Source organism: Panthera uncia (assembly GCF_023721935.1).
Source record: "Panthera uncia isolate 11264 chromosome E2 unlocalized genomic scaffold, Puncia_PCG_1.0 HiC_scaffold_19, whole genome shotgun sequence".
NCBI classification, from domain to species: Eukaryota; Metazoa; Chordata; class Mammalia; order Carnivora; family Felidae; genus Panthera; species Panthera uncia.
Window position 1 is genome coordinate 1179513 of NW_026057588.1, and position 21892 is coordinate 1201404.

Genomic DNA, 21892 nt, shown 5'->3' on the forward strand with positions numbered 1-21892 from the left:
GACTGAGACGTGGACAGTTACAGCTCTTTGTTTAATGCAGCAAAAGCCGGGGTGGTCATTGTCGGTGATGGACGCTACATTGCGAAATGCAAAACCGTTTTGTGGAGAATGTGCAGTTTGGTATTAACTCCCCATCAGAGCTTTTCACTGAATTGTCACTTCTCTCTACTTGCTGGACTGCTTTCCGCCCTGGGCTGTGGGAGCGAAAAGCTGGCAAGTTGCTTTAAAGGAACATTTTTGCCTCTATAAGTGTTCATTAATGTCTTTTTCTTTAGATTTGATATTCGAATCCACACCTCTCGAGATGAATTACAAATCCAAACGTCTTTGAAACCTACCACATGGCACCTGTATTTGCTTAAGCCCTTAATTGCCAAATTTCATTGCAATTTTAATTTTTTTAAATCTTTGTTCTCGGTTATTTTGGAAGGATTTTTTTTCCTTGAAAATTAGATTTTTAAAAATGTATTTATTTTGAGAGAGAGCACGGGAGGGAGAGCAAGCGGGGAGGGACAGTGAGCTAGATCTACAATCCCAAGCCGGCTCTGAGCAGAGCCCTCTGTCCCCTCCCCCGCCCCCCCAACTCGGCTGGATCTCACAAACCCTGAGATCCTGACCTCAGCCAAAAGCAAGAGTCTGAGGGTCAGCCACTGAGTCATCCAGGTACCCGGAAAATTAGATCTTTTTGTTTTCTGTTTCTGAATGCTTGGTAACAAGTGCAGATGAGGAGGCTTGTAAAAGGTGTACTCTTTCAGAGATACTTAACTTTTCCTAGTACTGATGAAATGGTGGTTTTGAAATATTTCCAGAGACATGTGTGTTCTTTATGTGAATAATACAAGCAAATTGTAAAACTAGGTTTTCACATTTTCAGCAGCATCATATATACTGTTAATAATCTTTAATAGGAAATATGCAAGTTAATAGCTCCTCTTCTGTTTTCCTGTGGAAATCCTGAAGGTGGTGCTGGCTGGATTTGTTTTTCACACCCTCTCTATTAAGTGACTGCCCCCTCCAGTGCTTAAATCTCTGCAAGGAGTGAATGAACACATGACTACACATTCTTTAACAGTTTACAATAGTTTATAGGTATCTTGTCATTTTAGAGAGTTGTGTATGCCTTCTGTAGCATGCAGAGACGACCCTGGACACAATAAGGTCAGGGCTCCAGAGAACAGAAGGGCTGATTGTTAAAAAAAACCATGGAGTGATTAGGGTAGAGGGGTTCTGCACCCACCAACTGGGATTTTCAGAAAGAGCCAAATGAAATGAAAAGGTGGAAGAGAGAGCTTAAAACGATACAAAGGTGCCAACAAGGATGCCTTGGGTAGCCCTCACCTCTGGGGAAATTCTGGAGATGTTGTCCTGTGAATGTGCTGGACCCACTGCTTGTATCTTAAGACGTGGAAAACTATGGAGATGCTGGTCCAGGTCATGAATCCCAAATGGCCCACAGGAAGGAAGGTTAAAAGTAGGGCAAATGGTGATTGTGTGATCTTGTTATTCAGCACCCCCTGGTCAAATTTCTTTGTGATGTTTCCACTGTTCATTGTCAGTCACAAGAAGAGAGAAAGTGGTATTTACCCCCACAGTGAGGATCCAGCAGCTGATTGTTAGAGAGGTGCACAGAGCTTTTATTTTAAGTTCTATCATCTTGGAGTTCCTGGGGCCAATCGTGATGTCCCGGAAGACACTCAAGAAGCAGGTGATGCCAATGGATACACCAGTGGCCACTCAGAACATACAAAACAAATACGCATCAAAACTCAACGAAGATATTTTTCAAGCCAGAAGTGTTGCTGAGCAACGTCTTTAATGATGATGAGCCAGAGGTTGGCTACAGTCAGGTGCTTGAGAAGCAGGTCTTAGGAAGGTATTTAATCATTTTTAATTATTTTTTACCATATAGACTTCTCTTTTGTTTGACCTTTATCCCGCTGTAGGATGTGAAGAATAAAAACATTTATTGTCGGGACACCTGGGTGGCTCAGTTGGTTAAGCGTCCAACATTGGCTTAGGTCATGATCTCATGGTTTCTGGGTTTGAGCCCTGCGTTGGGATCTGTGCTGACAGCTCGGAGCCTGGATCCTGCTTTGGATTCTGTGTCTCCCTCTCTCTCTGACCCTCCCCTGCTCACACACTGCCTCTGCCTCTCCCTCAAAAATAAATGAACTTAAGAAAAAATTTAAAAAAACAAAAAAGAACATTTATTGTCATTTTGATAGGAATTCCCATTTCCCAAATACCAAGCATTAATGATGTTATCCCCACTTTAGTTTATGCTGGTTATTAACTTTTCTTATGCACTTTGGCATACTTCTGAATTTTTAGCTTCACTGATCTCATAATCTGTTTATAAATAAACATCTCATAAGGATATCCATACTGATTTTTTTAAGTTTTTGTGAATATTTTTATTTGTTCATTATTCTGTAAGATTTTTGCAGTAACATTGCTAGTTCGAAAACCTATGTCAATATATTTAAAAAACTATATCAGGATCAAATTAAATTCATAAATTAGGTTAAGGAGAATTGACCTTTTTATAACATTGACTTTTTCTACCCAAGAACATGACATGAATTTATATTCATTTATTTCTATTTTCATATATTTCAGGAATGTTTAATTTTTTCCCCCATATAGGCTTTACACATTTTTGTTAGTTTCATTACTGGCTAGTTTCATTTATTTTTTAAAGCTATTTATTTATTTGTTTATTTTAGAGAGAGAGTGGGGGATAGAGGCAGGTGGAGAGAGAGAGAGAGGGAGAGAGAGAGAGAGAGAGAGAGAGAGAGAGAGAGAGAGAGAGAGAATCCCAAGCGAGCTCCACACTCAGTGCAGCACCAGACAGGAGGCTTGATCCCATGACCCTGGGATTACAACCTGAGATGAAATCAAGAGTCGGATGCTTAACCAATTGAGCCACCCATGTGCCCCTATTTCATCTTATGTTACACTTTCTTAATAACCTTCTTAATAACTCATAAATGTGTCTTTATTGCACCTAGGCTATTGTATAAACATATCCTGTGTACATGGGGGCCTGGTTGGCTCAGTCGGTTAAGCGTCCATCTTGGGCTCAGGTCATGATCTCACAGTGTGTAGGTTCAAGCCCCGCATTGGGCTCTGTGTTGAAAACTTGGAGCCTGGAGCCTGCTTCGGATTCTGTGTCTCCCTCTCAATCTGCCCCCCCCTCTCTCTCTCTCTCTCTCAAAAATAAATAAACATTAAAAAGTGTTTTTAATAAAAAAATAAAAAATACTAGCCTATGTACAAAAAGGCTATTGTTTTTGTATGTCAGTATTATGTCCTATTAGCTTACTGAATTATTTTTAATACTGGATTTTCTATCAGTTCCTTTGTGTTTTGGGACATATACTTGAATCATATACAAACATAGTTCTGCATCTTTGTTTCTAATTCTTAGGGCATTTTAAATGGCCCTGGCTAACCCCCCAATACAATGACAAATTAATAGAACAGGTGACCATGTACGTTTTTTAGTGTGGTTTTCTGGCCTTAGTGGAATATCTCTAGTGTTCGTCTATGAGCAAGACAAAGAGTTTGTCTAGTTGGGAAAGGTCCAACTGTGTTCTATCTGTCTCTAAAATAAATAAACATTAAAAAAATTTTTAAACAAAAAGATTATAATTTCAAAATTAATCTGCTATTCAATAACGTGAGCAAGAGTCACAGAGACATTTTCGGGAGCAATAATGTGATTTCTCTAAAGGCATGTGTGTGTGATAATGAGTGCGATGGAACTAATTAAAATACCTGGTTCACAGCACGAATAGCATGCCTGAATGGGAATTGCTGAAATGTGTTCTTCTGTAACTTGAGTGTGATGTGCTTAATGGAAACAGTAAATGTGTCTCTACTGCAAATCTCTGTAGTCTCTTGATCTGTGAGATAATCTTCATGAAATTAGGAAAGGTCCTTTATGAAAAAGTTAACATTGTAACCGATGGTTTCAAAGAGCAAAAAATTAAGGAATTTATTTTTGTATTTTAATTTAAATTAATAAATTAGTTTAAAAATAAAATCTCATCAGGAAAAAATTTTTAAGTTATATTTCCTCTGGTTTAAAATCATTTCAGTAGTATTCCCAGCTCATGATCCACCTTTCTTGCTTTTCAATTTATTAAATGCCCAAGATTCCAAGCCCTCAAATTCCATTTGGCAGGTTTGTGCTGTATTTAAATAGCTTTTTGAAATCAAATATCAATTCAAGTTTCAGGGTTTTTTTTATAAAATAACATACAGTGATGTGATCTTTAAAGAGGATTAATATTTTCTGCCCTAATATGCTTTATCACTATGTGATGTTTCATGTCCCATATGTTAGCACACAGTGCAGTTCTGCCCAATAATTTCTGTTACGGATGCCATTGTCCTTTTGGTCCAGGCAAAAAATGAAATGAGTTCAGCTGCCATCCTAACAGTTGTCTGCATTAAATAAATCAGACTGGCTCAATAAAATTACTCAGTGCATGTATAATTTATTAATACCTTTGAATCTTCACTCCATAGTTATATTGGTTATAAATAATACTTAAACAAAAGTGGGAAATGATCAAACCAGATTTAGTAAGTAAAATAAATTTAAAATATGACAAGGTGTGTGTGTGTGTGTGTGTGTGTGTGTATGTGTGTGCATGTATCCATAATGAGGTTCCTGGCATAGTATAGTACCGTAGCAAACATTCATGTCACTGCAACTAGGCAACCAAGGTTCAAATCATGATTCCTCTGCTATTTACATGAGTCACTTAACTTCCCATGGTTAAATTCTCCTTGTCTATAGAATGAGAGTAATGTTAGTTCCTAACTCATAGGGTTGTGAATATTATATAAGTTGCAATAGGGAAAGCAGTAATAACAGTGACCCACACATTGTAAGTGCTATAAAAAGACACACATGTAACTTTGGACATCTCTTAACAAAAGACAATAGAGTTTAGATGTTCACTCTCAGGGAAAGGGAGAGGTAAGTGAAGATTTTATTTTCCATGAAAGTGTAGCCCAAAACTCATTATTTTCATGCAGAATCCTCTACGTGTGAGTTCTGGACAATGACAGAATGGCCTCGGTGGATTTGAATACAGTAGTGATCTTCCTATTCCACATAGTCATTGGAATCCTGGGCAGTTTCTCACTCTTCTATCATTACATGTCCCTTTGCTTCAGGGGATGCAAGCCGAGATCCACAAAGTTGGTTCTCAGGCACCTGAGTGTAGCCAACTCCTTGCCCATTCTCTCTGGAGGAATCCCAGAGACGATGGCAGCGCTAGGGCTGAAACATTTCACCATTTATTATGGATGCTACGTTCTTTTATATGTCCACGGAGTGGCCCTTTGTTCCACCTGCCCTTGAGTGTCTTCCAGGCCATCACGATCAGCCCTGGGAACTCCAGGTGGGCAGAGCTTAAAGTGAAAGCTCCAAAGTACATTGGCCCCTCAAGTATCCTGTTCAGGGTGTTCCACATGCTAGCAAATAAGTTTTTTCCCATTTATATGACTGTAAATGAAACAACAAAACTATTACCAAAAAAAGCGTTTGGGATATTGTTGTGCTTCACAGTGTAGAGACAAGATCACAGGCTCATTATAGGCAGCAATGACATCTTTCCTTGACATTTTGTGTTTGGGACACATGACGTTGGCCAGCAGCTCCATGGTTTTTCTCCTTCACAGTCACACGCAGAGGGTCCAATGCATCCATAGGAACAATCTCTCCCCCACACCTCCCCTGAGACCAGAGCCACCCAAAGCATCCTTGTTTTGGTGACTACCTTTGTATCGTTTAATGCCGTTGTGTCCATTATTTATGTTTACGTGGCTCCCTTTGATAATTCTAGTTGGTGGCTGGTGAATGTCACTTTACTAATCATTGCATGTTTTCCAAGTATTAGTCCTTTTGTTCTCATGAATCATGACCCCAGCATATTCAGACTGTACTGTGTCTGCTGTGGAAGAAATACATAATTACCTCATCTCATCAGGGATATATGAATCGTCTTCCACCTGTTCAGTCACTGATGCAGTGAGACCTCAAGGAATGTTAAGAACCATAATGAGCCAGTTTCATTGCAGAGAGGGGTGAGTGAGACACTGACATCAGCTTAATATGAAATACTAAAGAGCATGGTACATGAAATCATCTGTAATTAATATGTGTATATTTATATAGTTGTTTTTTTATTTAAAAATTTTTTAATGTTTATTTTTGAGAGAGAGACAGAATGTGAGTGGGTTGGGGCAGAGAGAGAGGGAGGCACAGAATCTGAAGCAGGCTGCAGGCTCCAAGCTGTCAGCACAGAGCCTGATACGGGGCTCGAACTCACAAGCTGTGAGATCATGACCTGAGCTGAAATTGGTTGCTCAACTGACTGAGCCACCCAGGCGCCCCAATAGTTGTATTTTTTTTAATGGTAACAGTGGAGAAGTTAAGATTCCAGAAAACAGTCCTGAAATAATGTGAACATACTGGCAATACCACTGAATGTGTAATTTTCAAATTGAGATATTAAATTTTCCCAAGATATACCTGAGATTGCAATTGTGAATCCTGATTATGATGCACATGGCCTGGGGTGAGGGTGGAGGGAAAACTAGGTTTACTTACTGCTGGCTTTGGAGGCTATGCTATGAATGTTATGCCTCATATCTAAGAGAAATTGTGGACGTTTGAAATATAATGCTTATGGGGCAAGATGAGTGCATGCAAATATTTTCTGGTCAATATTTGAAGAGTAAACTGTGGGGGACAAAGAGGAACATAGGAAGAGGTGTCAGCTGAATTTTAGAAAGGGTGCAGGTGCAACCAGTAAACAGATTGCGTGTGTGGGAAAAGACTGAATGACTTTTGAGATGTTTACAAGGTAGACTGTTCTGTGTTAAATCTTGATGGCAGTTGGCTGTGTTGGTGAGAAAGAGATTTCAAGATGGACTTCTGCTTTTCCAACTTGAGGTTATGGAGGACCATTTCATCAAGCTTGGTGGCTTGGTGCAGGAGACGAGTAGCAGTTTGAAGCTGGAGTATATGAACAGATTTTGTTTAAAAAGGGATAGTATCGCTTTTGAAATCACTACCAAGGCAATAGACACCATTGAAAGGAAAAAAAAAGATATTAACTGAAACATAGAACTATTTTATGGGCACCTGGCTGGCTCAGTCAGTAGAGTATGCATCTCTTAATCTACGGATGGTGACTTTGAGCCCATTATTGGGTGTAGAGATTACTTAAAAATAGAAAATTAAAAAAAAAAACAAAGATTTTATGGGCGCCTAGGTGGCTCACGCAGTTGGGTGTCCATCTTTGGCTCAGGGTATGAACTCGCAGTTCATGAGTTCGAGCCCCGTGTCAGGCTCTGTGCTGACAGCTTACAGCCTGGAGACTGCTTCAGATTCTGTGTCCACCCTCACTGTGTTCCTCCCCTGCTCACACTATGTCTCTCTCACTCTCAAAAATAAAGATTTAAAACACTTAAAAAGAAGAGGTTAACATAATTCACTGTTATTAAATCATAAACATTTGCAAGTTTTTAAAAGTAAACATTTTAGTTTGGAATAACTTAGATTTGCAGAAAATTTGTAAATATAACACTGTGAGTTCCAAAATATCTCTCACCCAGAACCCCCAATGCTACCACCTTAACCTTACCATAGTTCATTTTCACAACTAGGGAACCTACATCGCTATGTCATAGTTAAATAACTCCAGACTGTATTTACATTTCAATGGTTTTAACACAGTCATTTTTCTGATCAGGATCCATCCAAGATTTTACATTATATGTAGCTGTCCTGTCTCCCCGGTCTCCTCTGCTCAGTGGAGCACGTTCTCACACTTTCCTTGTTTTTCATGACAGGTTTGAGGTATACGGGTCTCTCACATTTTAGAATGCCTCTAAAGGTGAATTTCTCGGAAGTTTTCTTTTTCTTTTCCTTAAGTTTATTTATTTGATAGGGAGGACAGGGGGGCAGAAAGAGGGAAAGAAAGAATCCCAAGCAGGCTCCATGCGGTCAGCGCAGGGCCTGACCTGGGGCTTGATCCCACTAACTGTGAGATCATGACCTGAGCTGAAATCAAGAGTCAGTCGCTCGACCAGCTGAGCCACCCAAGCGCCCCTGAAGTTGTTCTCCTGAATAGACTGCATTTATGGATTCTTGAGAAGAATATCACATCTCATCACGGCATACAGTCTGAGAGGTTTCATGCAATTAACACGAGTTACCTTGGATGATGTTAAACATGATCAGTTAGTTAAGGTCATGTTCACCAGACTCCTCCACTGTAAAATTACCATGCATGCCTTTCCATACTCTATTCTTTGGGAAACTCTAAACACAGCCCACAGTCAAGTGAGGGGGCGGTGGGGGACGATGGTACTTGAGGGTAGGGGTGTGCTGTTGAACTAAGCTCCACATCCTAGAGGGCTAAGTAGCCCCATTTATTATCTGCCATTCTTCTGTGTGGAAGCTGTGTCACTTCTCCTTCATTTATGTGTTTATTCAATTGGTTACTCATATCAGCATGAACTCATTTATACTTATTTTATACCTTGTGTTATACTTCAATGCTCTGCAAATTATTTAGTTGCTTAGATTGTTCAAGCTTTGGTCATTGGAAGCTGTGGTATAAAGTACACTCAGGGGGCGCCTGGGTGTCTCCATCAGTGAAGCATTCAATTTCAGCTCAGGTCATGGTCTCACAGCTTGTGGGTCCAAGCCCCCCATTGGGCTCTGTTTTGATAGATCAGAGCCTGGAGACTCCTTCAGATTCTGTGTCTCTCTCTCTCTCTCTGCCCCTCCCACTCTTGTGTGCATGCATGCACTCTTTCTCCCAAAAATAAACATGAACACACACACACACTCACCTGGTCTTTGTCTCAGGTTCCTGGCTCAGAGCTTCAGAAACCTTTAAGATTTCCTAAGTGGTAGGCATGTCCTTATTACACTAAGGAGGCAACTCTGGGCAAGGGTTCCCCACAGAACTTCAAAATGGGGGACTGGACACCTCTGAAAGACCAACTGTGTGATTGAATGGAAATGCTCAGCAGCCCAACCCCTAGGGAGAGGATTGAGGCTGACTGGGGATTGAGTTCAGTCATGTGGCCAAAGATTTAATCAACCAAGTCTAGGTAGTGAAGCCCTGATTAAACACCTGGAAGAGCTCCTGGGAGCTTTGTGGTGGGGGACAAAAGCTATTGTATGGGCAGTCCTCCCAAACCCTGCCCTATGGATGCCTTAATGTGGCTCTTTATTGCTATCCTTTACAATAACATGTGAAATGACAAAACTAAAACAATTTAGTAACGAGTTTGCTGTCTTTTATTCCAGGGAAGACAACCCTTGATTTGGGGAGGACAGAGCCTCCCATGCAGGGAGTGGAGTGCTCTTCCTGATGGATTTGGGGCAAGATTGACTTTTAGAAGAGGCAGTGCAGAAACAGGGCATGATTGGCTAGGAGGTCGGGGATTTCCTTAGAAGAACAGAACTGCTATTTTCCAGTATAAGGTCGGCCAGCTGAAACTGAGTTAGAGGTCTGTGATTGGTATATATTAGGTTTCTTTGCTGATGTTTCACATAAGAGCAGGCTGGTTTAGATTTGTGATATGGGTCGGGCACCTGGGGTGGCCTCCATTTTTTGTGTCCCAATATACCAAATAACTTTATCAAGGATTATCACACATATAGCACTTTCAGAGTTCTGTGAGTCTTCCCTGCAAATATTGAACAAGAGGGGATCAGAGGAAGCCTTAAATTTGTAGTTGGCTGGAGATGCGTGGGAGGTTTGGGAATGCCTGACTCATGACTGGTGTCTGAAGTGGGGGCAGTCCCGGAACAACTTTGCCCTTAACTTGTGGGGTCTGTACTAAGACCAAATAAAGTCAGAATTATATTGAATTGAAGGATACCCAGTTGGTATCAGAGATTTGGCGACAGGTGGCAGGATTTCTTTCAGGTTTGGCTATTATGGCCCTTTGATATGTCCCCATTTTTTTTTTTTATTACTTCCTTACTCTTAACATTCTGCCACTACAAGATCCCCCAGGCACATCTTGTATTTTCCCTGCTCCTGCCATAGAATCAGCCACAACTCCAAGGAGCCTTTTATTAGAGAATAGTGTTAGAAACCAAGATGTGAGTGCTGAGTGTTCTCCTTGATACTGGGATGTCTTTGCTCTTAGTCTGAGTAGACCGACCTGGAATTACCTGTCCTCACACAGATCTATAGTTTTCTCTTTGCTGTTTTATTTACTTATCTACAGCTACCTCCGTGTGCATACCGATGTCCCTGACTTTGATCCCATACTTCAGGGTTCATTTTAGCCTTTCCCCCCTTGCTTTTGTGTACATATCTGTATTTACCAAGTAGTGTGGCATCACATGCCTTTGAAGAGTTTTGCATCTGTTCCACTATGGTCCCATGCTCTCTGCACACTGCCTATGCCTACGCCTATGCACTGCACATGCCTGCAACCTTCCAACTCTGCTCCATTCGCCTGCCCCTGCAATGGCAATGCTCACAGCAGTTTAAGATACTGCATGTGGTATATATCATATGTGGGGGTTGTTGCGGGGATGGAAGAAGTAAGAAAGGTGGGAAGTGCCCCCCATTATCAGGCATCCAAGATCAGGAGATTCCTGTATTCTTCCAACATGTGAGCACATTGTGGAGACACACATGTGCATGCAGACTCTTTGAACATAATTACATACATGGGACTGGGAATGTGGGAATACAGGCGAGTGTGTGTAAATGTGAGTGTGTGCCTGTATTTGATGTGTGTGCATGAGTGAGTTTTCTATGGAGTGCATGTTTGTGAGGTTATGACTGTGCGTTTGAGTATATGTTACGCATATGCACACGTTTGCATCTGTGTGTAATGTTTCTGTATTTGTGTGTGTTTGTGAACCAAGGTTGTCCACCATCATGATTCTAGTGTCTGACTTGGATATGGGGAGTATTTGTGTATTTGTGTGTAGTGAAAATAAAGGATTAATTAGGATTCTCGTGTCATTCTGGTACATGTACCCCTTTATGATTATGAAATAGATTTCATTATTCCCGGTCATGTTGTTTGCTCTTTAAATATAGTTAATATAGCTACTTTATTTTTAGTAACGTTTATGTTATCTTTTGTCCAAGATTTTACTTTGTGTCCTTAATTTGTGAAGTGAATTTCCTGCAGGAAATATATTGTCTGTTTTTAAAAACTTTAATTGTCAGGGGCGCCTGGTTGGCTCATCTGTTTATAGGTTCTAAGACTCTTGGTTTCAGCTCAGGTCATGACCTCATGGCTCTTGAAATGGAGCCCCATGTTGGGCCTACACTGACAGCACAGAGTCTGCTTGAGTTTCTCTCCTTCTCTCGCTCTCAAAATAAATAAAACTAAAAAAAAAAATTAGTGACAATGTTTGCTTTTCAATGGAGCCTTTAGACTATTTCCTTTTACAGGTATTATTATATAGATTTACATTATCTTGCTGTTGCTTTTATAATGTCTCCTTTGCCCTATTCCCTCTCTTTCTGTCTTCTTTGATGTAACTCAATTTTTACAGATGATTTTGTTTTAAATCCTTTTCTTTGGTTCAGTGGTGTTACCTGTAATTATTTTTTGTGTATTTGCTTTAGGGGTTATCCTACACAGATGACCACAGTATACCTTCACATACGTCTATACTTCTTCATACAGAGCATCCGACCTTTCCTTTCCACATGGACTTCCATTTCTCCACTCCTGCCCTGTGCTACCATTAGTATAGGTTTCTTTTACACATACCATACACATATATACTACACTATTAGTTTCTTAAACAGTCCACTGTATTTTAAAGGGGTTTAAAAATAGGAAAGACAGTTTTTATTTACTCATATAGTTACTACTTCTAGTGCTCTTAATTCCTTTGTGTACATCAGGAGTCTGCCACCTACAGAACATGAGCCAAGTACAGCCTACCGTCTGTTTTTACGTGAAGTGTAACTGGAATGCAGCCACACTCATATTTAGGTACTTTTGACCCAATAAGGACATACTGGAAGAGCGGTAACAGAAACAGTATGGCCTACAAAGAATAAAATATTTATATATTTTCCTTACATAAAAGTTTGCCGACCTCGCAGAGTCACATTATCATCACACCAGAGTTAGTATAAAATTGGTATATGAAACATACTGAAAAGTCAATATTGTAATTAAATATTAGGCAATGGTGACAATATTGGTCTCAACTGGAAGACTAGGAATAATTGGGAACTACTAGGTCTTGTACTAATGAGGAAAACATGAAATGTGTGATTTTGTTACAATTCAATTTTCAAGTATCTTATGTTAAAAATGTGATGATACTGACATTGAAGACATAACTGAGGTATAAAAGACCCACCAAATATTACTTGATACAGATTCGTAAATGGAAGAAGCAATACACTCCTGACTGGCTACAGGGGTAGACAACAGGAAAAGTATGTATCTTAATAAGTCCTGGGATCAGCTCCCTAGATAGTTTTAACAAATGATATTTACTATCTTTCCATGAATTCATTAGCACATCCCATTGCTGTGTTCTCTTGGTAGTGGTAAATCTGCCATAAAGAAATAGGTCTGTGCCTTCTCCAAATAGGTCATGGTTTTGGGTCTATTCCATATAATTTTAGCTATTATTAAAATTTGAAAAATGTTCACTACAAGGAGTCCCAAATTTTATTTAGTTAAAATGTTTAACTAAATAAGGCATTTGTTATGTTAAATAGGCGTAAGACTAAAGGGAGACATAAAACAGGGAAGAGGGAGAGAGCAGGAGTAGATGAAATCAGAGATGCAAGGAGGGTTGGGGCCAGCAAACTTTACAGGGCCTGTTGGTCCATGAAGTGACTTTGATTTTCCTTTTGGAAATGAGAAGCCATGAGAGGATTTTGAACAGAAGTCCCCAAGTTTAAACGTCTCCAGTAGAATCTTAATATCACATTTCACCAAGCCACACACCAATTGTGGATATTCTGGATCCACTGTAAAATGTTCCCATTCGGGTAATTTTCTGCTTGTTTCCTCCACCTCCTTGTCCGTCCGCATTTGTATTTGCATGATACATTTTCAGTGGTTTCTACTCAAATATTGCCTCATCATGTGGGCATTGCCTGAAAACATTGTTTAAATTAGGAAACCCTGTGGTGTATCATTGTACATGAACATATGTATGGTACTTTTACCACTATCATTTTTTATCCTCACAGACTTACCTTATAGATATATACTTGAAGGCCAGGAATTTTGTTTCCTGCTAATATCCGTGATTAGAATAGTTGCTGACTGATAGAATGAGTGAATGCATTTTTTCTGTGCAAGGTAGAAAGTTACTGCGGGGTATAAGCTCAGAGACTAATAGTTCAAATGCTCAAGGAAACATGTAATTCTGTTTGTGACACCAAATTCCTTACTCCTGTAACTTTCTATCCTAACATTCTGAACATCTGCCATAAACTCTCAAGCTGTATTTTGTTCATATTTTGAGTTGTAGGTATGTGCGAAACAGCTCTATCTCATCAGTGAAGGAATGTTTTAGTAAAGCTTTTCTAAGCTACAAAATGTTAAATTCAGGATTCCCTCTCAAATGTTCCACTCTACTCTCAATACAAATATTAATCTTATTGGTTAGGTAGGACAGTTTTATTTGTGAGTGACAGTCCTCCTGGAAATCAGTGGCTGAAACAACTAGGTGGTTTATCATTCTCACATAACAGGAGACCCAGAGATGCAGGTTGGGATGGGACGGGTCCCCTGGGCAGTCCTCTGCCTGCTCCACCTCCCTTAGCACTCAGCACTCTCTCTCCTTACAGCAGGATGGCCGCTGTAGGACCAAGAAGGATGAATGGGGAGGGGCAAAGGCCTTTTCTTTATTAGGTTTTGTCTAATTTACACAGAAATAATCCCAGGAGGTTTTTCCTAATCAGCTACATATTTTAATAATGCAATTTTTGGGGCGCCTGGGTGGTTCAGTTGGCTAAGCAGCTGACTTTGGCCTGGTCATGATCTCATGGTTCATGGGTTCAAGCCCCGCAGTGGGCTCTGTGTGACAGCTCAGAGCCGGGAGCCTGCTTTGGAGTCCGTGTCTCCGTTTCTCTCTGCCCCTCACCCACTCCCTCACTCTCTCAAAAATAAACATTAAGAAAATGCTTTAATAATGCAATTTTGATAAAGATATGGGTGGGGGGTTGGGTGGCTCAGTCAGTTAGTTGAGTGTCAAGACTCTTGATTTGGGCCCAGGCCATGATCCCAGGGTAGTGGGATCGAACGCCGTGTCAGCTCTGCACCGAGCGTGGAGCCTGATTCTCTCCCTCTCCCTCTCCCACTGTTCCCTACTTGTGTGCACTCTGTCAAAAATAAATTACTTAATTAAATACAATAAGGATACTGGGGAATTTTCAAATGTCATATTCATGCCTCAACAACAGAAGATAAAAAGATGGTAAAGAAAACATTTTGCAGACCAGGTTTAAATATATCCCTTATTAATATTAAATGACAAGGTAGTCAAGGATAACTGTAGAATGAAACATTTTGTCAGTGGACTTTGTTCTTTATCCAGAGAGTATAATGTTGCGTGCAACCCACCAGCAGTCTGAGAGGTGTTAAAAATGTGTCAAAAATTACTAATCCTTAGTGTCTTCTAACTTACAGAATTCCTTTGAAATTTAATTTTATTTACATGAATTTAAAACTAATTTGCCAAGTTTCAATACAGATATTCTTTTTTTTTATTTTTTATTTTTTTTTTTAAATTTTTTTTTCAACGTTTTTTATTTATTTTTGGGACAGAGAGAGACAGAGCATGAACAGGGGAGGGGCAGAGAGAGAGGGAGACACAGAATCGGAAACAGGCTCCAGGCTCCGAGCCATCAGCCCAGAGCCTGACGCGGGGCTCGAACTCACGGACCGCGAGATCGTGACCTGGCTGAAGTCGGACGCTTAACCGACTGCGCCACCCAGGCGCCCCTCAATACAGATATTCTAATTCTAGTACCTTTTTGAAAAGTTTTTTAAAGTTTGTTTATTTTTCCATGCTCAGTGTGGAGCCCAACCTGAGGCTCAATCCCACGAACCATGAGATCATGACCTGAGACAAAATCAAGAGTTGGATGCATAATTGCCTGAGCCACCCAGGCATTCCCTGATTCTAGTATCTTGGTAGAAAACTGGAAGGACTGATTTTGAGATTCCGTTCATTCCATTCTCCTTTAAAGCGAGAGATCTACAAAAGGCTTATAGTGGGAAAATGTTCTATCACTTCTGAATGTATATTAATATTAGACTATAACTTACTAGAAAAAGAATCATGACATGGTCTAAAAATTAAAAATGTCTTTGGTAGTTTAGTTCAACTGTAGTTCACAACCAGTTTCCATAATCATATTGTGTGGTGGGGTCTATGTGTGCATCAGGAAAGAGAAGGCAGTAGTTAGCATGAGGAAGATTGTGATCTTTCCCAACGAAGTCAGTTAGGAGAAACATTCAGTTTTATACTAGAGTCTGACTCTACTTTTGATGCCCAACTAATGATACCTGTGAAGCGTCATTACAACCTCTTACTATTCTGCCCATCTGGACAGGAAAAGCTAATAATGACTCCTGAGAGGCCCTTCCCTTGGCCGTAGTTATAAATTCACAGTGTAAATGAGTACCATCACCCCCGCCCCGCACAGTATGCATCGTAACAAAGTAGCCACCATTCCCTGCTTTCTCTAGCCATTTTCAGAACTTGAGACGTCTACCGTGCTCTCCTGAGAAAGCATCTTTATGTAATAAATACTCTCCGAACACTTGAGTGAATAGAGTCATCATTCTTGACATCCAAACATCCTGTTCCAGTGGAGTAAGCACAAGTGCAAATGAGCAAAAAATGTTTGAGGGTAAATATGTGAGACTTCTCATTATCAAAAAAGATTCCCATTGTGTGTGTTCATTCTTGAGTAAATTCATGAACGTTTACCTTTTCAAATTATTTCCCTGAGCACACCAGCACAAAATATAGATTGTGTTACCTTTATCCTTACTTCTTACAGTATCTTCTTAACTTCTTCTGTCTTCTTATAGTGTCTTTATCCTTACTTCTGAAATTTTCTTTTACTTCCCAATACTTTTCATATGCCTACTTTTTGTTTTCATTTAATGTAACAGTGCAACACACTAGTCTCATTTTAGCATAAAAGGTATGTATAAATATCATCATATGGAGTATATTCATGAATGGGGAGGCAGGTTTTAGAGGGTGAGAGTTTGAAATTGCACCATGGTTATTTTCATTACAGCAACAAAAATAATCTGACATATACTATGAACTTTGAGATATACTGAGATATACTATGAATTTGAACTCTCAAATTCAACCTATGAATATATATTTCCTGAACTGCATATCTGAATCTAACATGGAAAAAAATTATGATATTCAGCCTACAGAGCCAAAGGATGTATTATTAGTGTTCATTATGAAATGCCCCAAGGAGGTGGGATGCACGTGGGCTAATAACAGTCACATGATTCATTTAGGGTTACACAAAAGCTTACGTTTTAGTTACTTAGATATGAGAAATAGGGTATCCTAAATCAAATAGTATCAAAATGCAATTTCAGTGGTCAAATTTGAATCCTTCACAAGCATACTACTTTTGGGTTTGTTTTTGTTTTGTTTTGTTTTTAGAGAGCACAAGTAGGCAAGAGAGGCAAAGAGAGAGAATCCTAAGGCTCCACGCTCAGCAGAGAGCCCAACAGAGAGGTTGATCACATGACCCTGAGCCAAAATCAAGCCAGACACTCAACACACTGAGCCACCCAGTCACCCATACCTTGGTTCTTCTGATTAAAATGTCCTCTGTAACTTTTCAGTTTCCAAAAATAAGAGTAATTTTTATTCATCCATGATATATAACTATTACCTTTCAAAGAGGGAGAGACCATCATTACCCTCCATTTTCTCTACCACGTATATCATCCCCAGTAACCCATCATTCTCACATAAAAATCTCATTCTCTCAATGTAACGACCTACTCTGTTTCATGATCATCTTTCTCATAGAGTATTTGTTTCCTGTATTAACCAACAAAGGCTCTCAATGATACCACCAAATCCAGAGAAGTGCCTATGACCACAAAAAACATGACAATTAGGGTAATAGTTTTAGATCTATTCCCTACCACTCCCCATGCTCTCAGATTTATACTATACTGTATCTTAAAATTAGCATCCTAGTTTTTCCAGGGTATACACATATGACTAAGCCCCACCTAATGAAATAAGTTCCTTTAACCTTACTGATGCTTTCTCTGAAACCACCATGGTTGACAAATGAAACGCACGTAATGAAAGTATAACATCATTGGGTTCCAAACTTGAGGTTATAAAGTCATCAATAATAATGAACCCTCAAGAAACCTCAAATAATTTAAAAAAAAAAAAGCTATAGGGGTGCGTTGCTGGCTCAGCTGGAAGAGTATGTGACTCTTGATCTTAGGGTTTTGAGTTTGAGCCCCATGATGAGTTTAGAGAGGAAAATAAAATCTTTAAAAAAGATTTAAACAGAAGATGTTTAGGTCTTTCCACAGATACACTTGTTCCATTGACTCACATCATCTCCTGAGTTTAAATTTCTATGGAATTTAACACCTAAGATTGGTTAATCCTCCAAATAGACCTACTTCCCCCTAGTGTGAATTTTCTTATTGTAGTCCACTGGCTAAACAATCACCTTCATTACACATGTAATGTTTCTGTCCAGTATGAATTCTTTGGTGTTTCCTAAGGTAAAGACTTTGACATATTTGTATGGTTTCCATGTTATGTGAATTCTTTCAAGACCACAAACCACAAAGTTGTACATTTTGGGTTTTTTTTTAATCACTGGAAGTCTGTACCTCTTAATCCCATCCACCTATTTTACTCCCCTTCCCAATCTGTACATTTTTTATAAACCTGATCATACTCATTACATTTGTAAGGTTTCCCTCTAGTAAAAATTACATTCACAAGATATAATAAGCTTTGGATAAGCCTTGCCATACATTCCATTTGTGTGCTTTCTTTTAGAGATTTATATTCTTTTATCAGGGGAGGTGTGAGCCATGGTTACAAGCTTTGCCACGTTAGTTTCATATGATTCCTCTCCATGATGGAATCTCTGGCATTGAGTAAGCCTTGCTCATTTTATTTGCAAGGTTTCTTTCTCCTGTGAGTTCTTTGATGATCCCCAAAGCTTGAGCTTTGAATAAAAGCACTGCCACACATATTAGGTTTATGCGGTTTCTTTTCACTATGTATTTTCTGATGCCTAGTAAGGTTTGCAAATTGGGTAAAAGCTTTGCCACACTCATTACATCTATAAGGTTTCTCTCCAGTATGGATTTTCTTATGCTGAGTAAGATGTGAACGTTCCGTAAAGGCTTTTCCACACTCAGTACATTTGAATGGTTTCTCTCCAGTATGAGTTCTCTCGTGACCTGAAAGATGTGAACGTTTGATAAAAGACTTATCACATTTATTACATTTATAAGGTTTTTCACCTGTATGAATTCTCTGATGGTCAGTAAGGTTTGAACTTTGGATAAAAGCCTTGTCACACACGTTACATTTGTATGGTTTCTCTCCAGTGTGTATTTTCTGATGTGTAGTAAGATTTGAAAATTTGGTAAAAGCTTTGCCACATTCATTACATTTGTAAGGTTTCTCTCCAGTATGAGTTCTTTCATGACCCCAGAGGTTTGAACGTCTGCTAAAAGCCTTATGACATTTTCTACATTTATATGGTTTTTCTCCTGTATGGATCCTCTGATGTTCTATAAGGTTATAGCTTTGGATAAAAGCCTTGCCACATACATCACATTTGTATGGTTTCTCTCCAGGATGTGTATCCTGATGTCTAATGAGGTGGGAGCACTGCTTAAAAGTTTTGCCACACTCATTACATTTGTAAGGTTTCTCTCCAGTATGGATTTTCTCATGTTGAGTAAGGCCTGAACGCTCAGCAAAGGCTTTGCTACATTCATTACATTTGTAAGGTTTCTCTCCAGTATGGATTTTCTTATGTCGAGTAAGATGTGAGCGCTCCATAAAGGCTTTGCCACAGTCATTACATTTGTAAGGTCTCTGTCCAGAATGAATTCTCTCATGACTCATGAGATTTGAGCTTTTGCTAAAAGCCTTCCCACAGTCATTGCATTTGTAAGATTTTCCTCTAGTGTATGCTCTTCTGTCTTGTGCAGGTAACAAAGGATATTTAAAAATCTTCCTAGATTTATTCCAAATGTTTTTGGTACTGGGAGGAATTCCTTGAAGTGGTGAGACTGAGGAACCATTGCTGACAGACTTCTCAATTGGATTACTACATTCATACATTTTCTCCTCACTGTGAAATCTCTGGAGTTCAGCCAGATGTGCCTGCAAACTTAATCCAGTTCTATTTTCCACGCAGTTTATGTACTGGTTTCCAGAACCACTTCTGTTACCTCCCAGTTTTAACGAATTCCTCATAAATGGCTCCTCATGCATGAAATACTGGTATGTATTATTTCTTACAGAAACACTCTGCTTTTCAGGAAAAGTAACTGAGGACTGATTCAGTTGCCGATCTTTTCCACAAGTGAGATTTTTGTCATGGGTCAAAGGCACTTCTTTGTCATTTCTTGCATCATACTCCCACTGAGTCTCTAACTCATGCATATTTTCCCAGACTTCCTTGAGATCAAAATCCTGGATGCCATGACTTTCATTTCTCTCCAGTATTACCAGGTGGCACAATTCTCCTTTATTAATGTCCTCTATTGGTGATAATTCCTTGATTACAAATCCAGCTGAAGGGCTTCCTGTCAAATAGAGTTGGAAGATAAATATTTTATACTAAATTGCATAATTACACACCCAAATAATACTTTAGAATGAACAAAGGAAGCTTTTCAACCATGGTCTTCAAACACTATTGTTATATACAATGTTTTTAAATTTTGTTTTTATAAATGTGGGGATAATGCTTGTATTTGCACATCTATGAGAATATGATTGTGTTGTAAGTTAAAAGCCTGACCCTAGAGAAAGGAACTGATATAGCAACAGGCATAATATTGACTCATTCTGTAAGAATTTACACTATGGTATGAAGTAACAATGGAAAACATTCAACAGGGAGACAGTATGGTGTTATAGGACAGTATTTCCTCTAAAAATTATCAAACTAAATATCCCATGAATTCCATTTCTAGGTATATACTCAAAAGAATTATGTAATATATACCTGTTCCATGAGACATGTACAAGAATGTTTTTTTATTTACTTAAGAGAGTGAGAGGGAGCTTGCAAATGGGGGAGGGGAAGGGAGAAAGAGAGAATCCCAGGCAGTCTTCACACTGTAAGTGCACTGCACAGTGCTTGACTTGAACTCACAAACTGTGGGATCATGGCTTCAGCGAAAATCCAGAGTCAGACACTTAACCGACTGAGCTACCCAAGCACCCCAAGATAAGGTATCATTATCTAAAAAGCTATGGCAAATCAAATTAATGACATTTGTGACTAAAGCAGTAACTTAAAAAAAAAAAGTACGTTCTAAAGATATCACAAATACTCCATTTAAAGACTGCCATGGGGCACCTGGGTGGCTCAGTTGGTTGAGTGTCCGACTTTGACTCAGGTCATGACCACATGATTTAGAAGTTCAAACCCCACTTCGGGTTTTATGCTGACACCTTGGAGCCTGGAATCTGCTTCAGATTCTGACTCTCTTTCTCCCTCCCTCTCTCTCTCTCTCCCTCCCTCCCTCCCTCCCCAACTCATGCGCTCTATGTTTCTCTCCCTCTCTCTCAAAAATAAACTTTTAAAAAAAGACCTAAATTTAATTGAGGAAAATATATGTTACAACAATAAAATATCCCTACACATTTATGAAAATGGCCAAAATTTAGAACACTAATACCAAATACTAGTGAGAATGTGGACCAATAAGAACTCTCATTCATTACTGGTGGGAATGTTGTACACCACTTTGGAAAACAAGTTGCACTTTCTTACAAAACTAAACATACTCTTAAATATGATTTAGCAGTCTCATTCATTGGTATTTACACAAATAAGTTGAAAATTTATATCTATACAAAAACCTACACATGAAATAGAGAAATCCTAAAATTTGTATGGAACCACAAATGACCCTAAATGCCCAAAGCATCTTGAGAAAGATGAACAAAGATGGAGGCATCACACTTCCTGATTTCAAACTCCCTGACTACAAATCTGTGGTAATTAAAACAGTATGGTATTAGCATAAATCTAATAGACACACAGATCAACAGAACAGAATAGAGCCCAGAAATAAACCCACACACATGGTCAATTAATTTACAACAAAGGAGACATAACTATACAATGGGGAAAGCACAATGTCTTTAATAGATGGTTTGGGAAAACTGGACTCCCAACAGGTCAAAGAATGAAACTGGACCACTGTCTGAAACCATACACAAAAATTAGCACAGAATGGATTACAGACTTAAACCTAAGACAGGAAACCATAACATTCCTATAAGATACGGGGTAATGAGCTCCTTGATTCAGGTCTGGGCAATGATTTTTTTTTTTTATTTTTTTTTTTTACTTTGACACCAAAAGAAAAATCAACAAAAGCAAAGGTAAGTGGGACTACATCAAACTAAAAAGTATCTGCATGGCAAAGGAAACACTTTTTTAACAACATGAAAAGGCATCCTACTGGACAGGAGAAAGTATTAGCAAAATATGTATCTGATAAGGGGCTAATAATCCAAAACATGGCAAAAAGAAGCTCAAATAATCCAATTTAAGAAATAGGCAGAAGATATGAATAGACATTTTCCAAAGAT

At 39.1% G+C, this 21892-nt stretch overlaps 2 protein-coding genes and 1 pseudogene across 2 annotated transcripts in view; 1 reads left to right on the forward strand and 2 right to left on the reverse strand.

Annotated features, from left to right (window-relative positions):
• LOC125915626 (zinc finger protein 677-like) overlaps positions 1-21892 on the reverse strand; it is a 48401-nt gene that overhangs the window by 15985 nt on the left and 10524 nt on the right.
• LOC125915645 (vomeronasal type-1 receptor 2-like) lies at positions 4829-7165 on the forward strand (annotated as a pseudogene).
• The window catches only part of LOC125916078 (uncharacterized), a 53026-nt gene continuing 49021 nt past the window's right edge, over positions 17888-21892 (reverse strand). Inside the window, 1 exon segment of the mRNA XM_049622248.1 lies at positions 17888-19866. Coding sequence (XP_049478205.1) covers positions 18212-19866 — 1655 coding nt within the window. The 3' untranslated portion in view covers positions 17888-18211.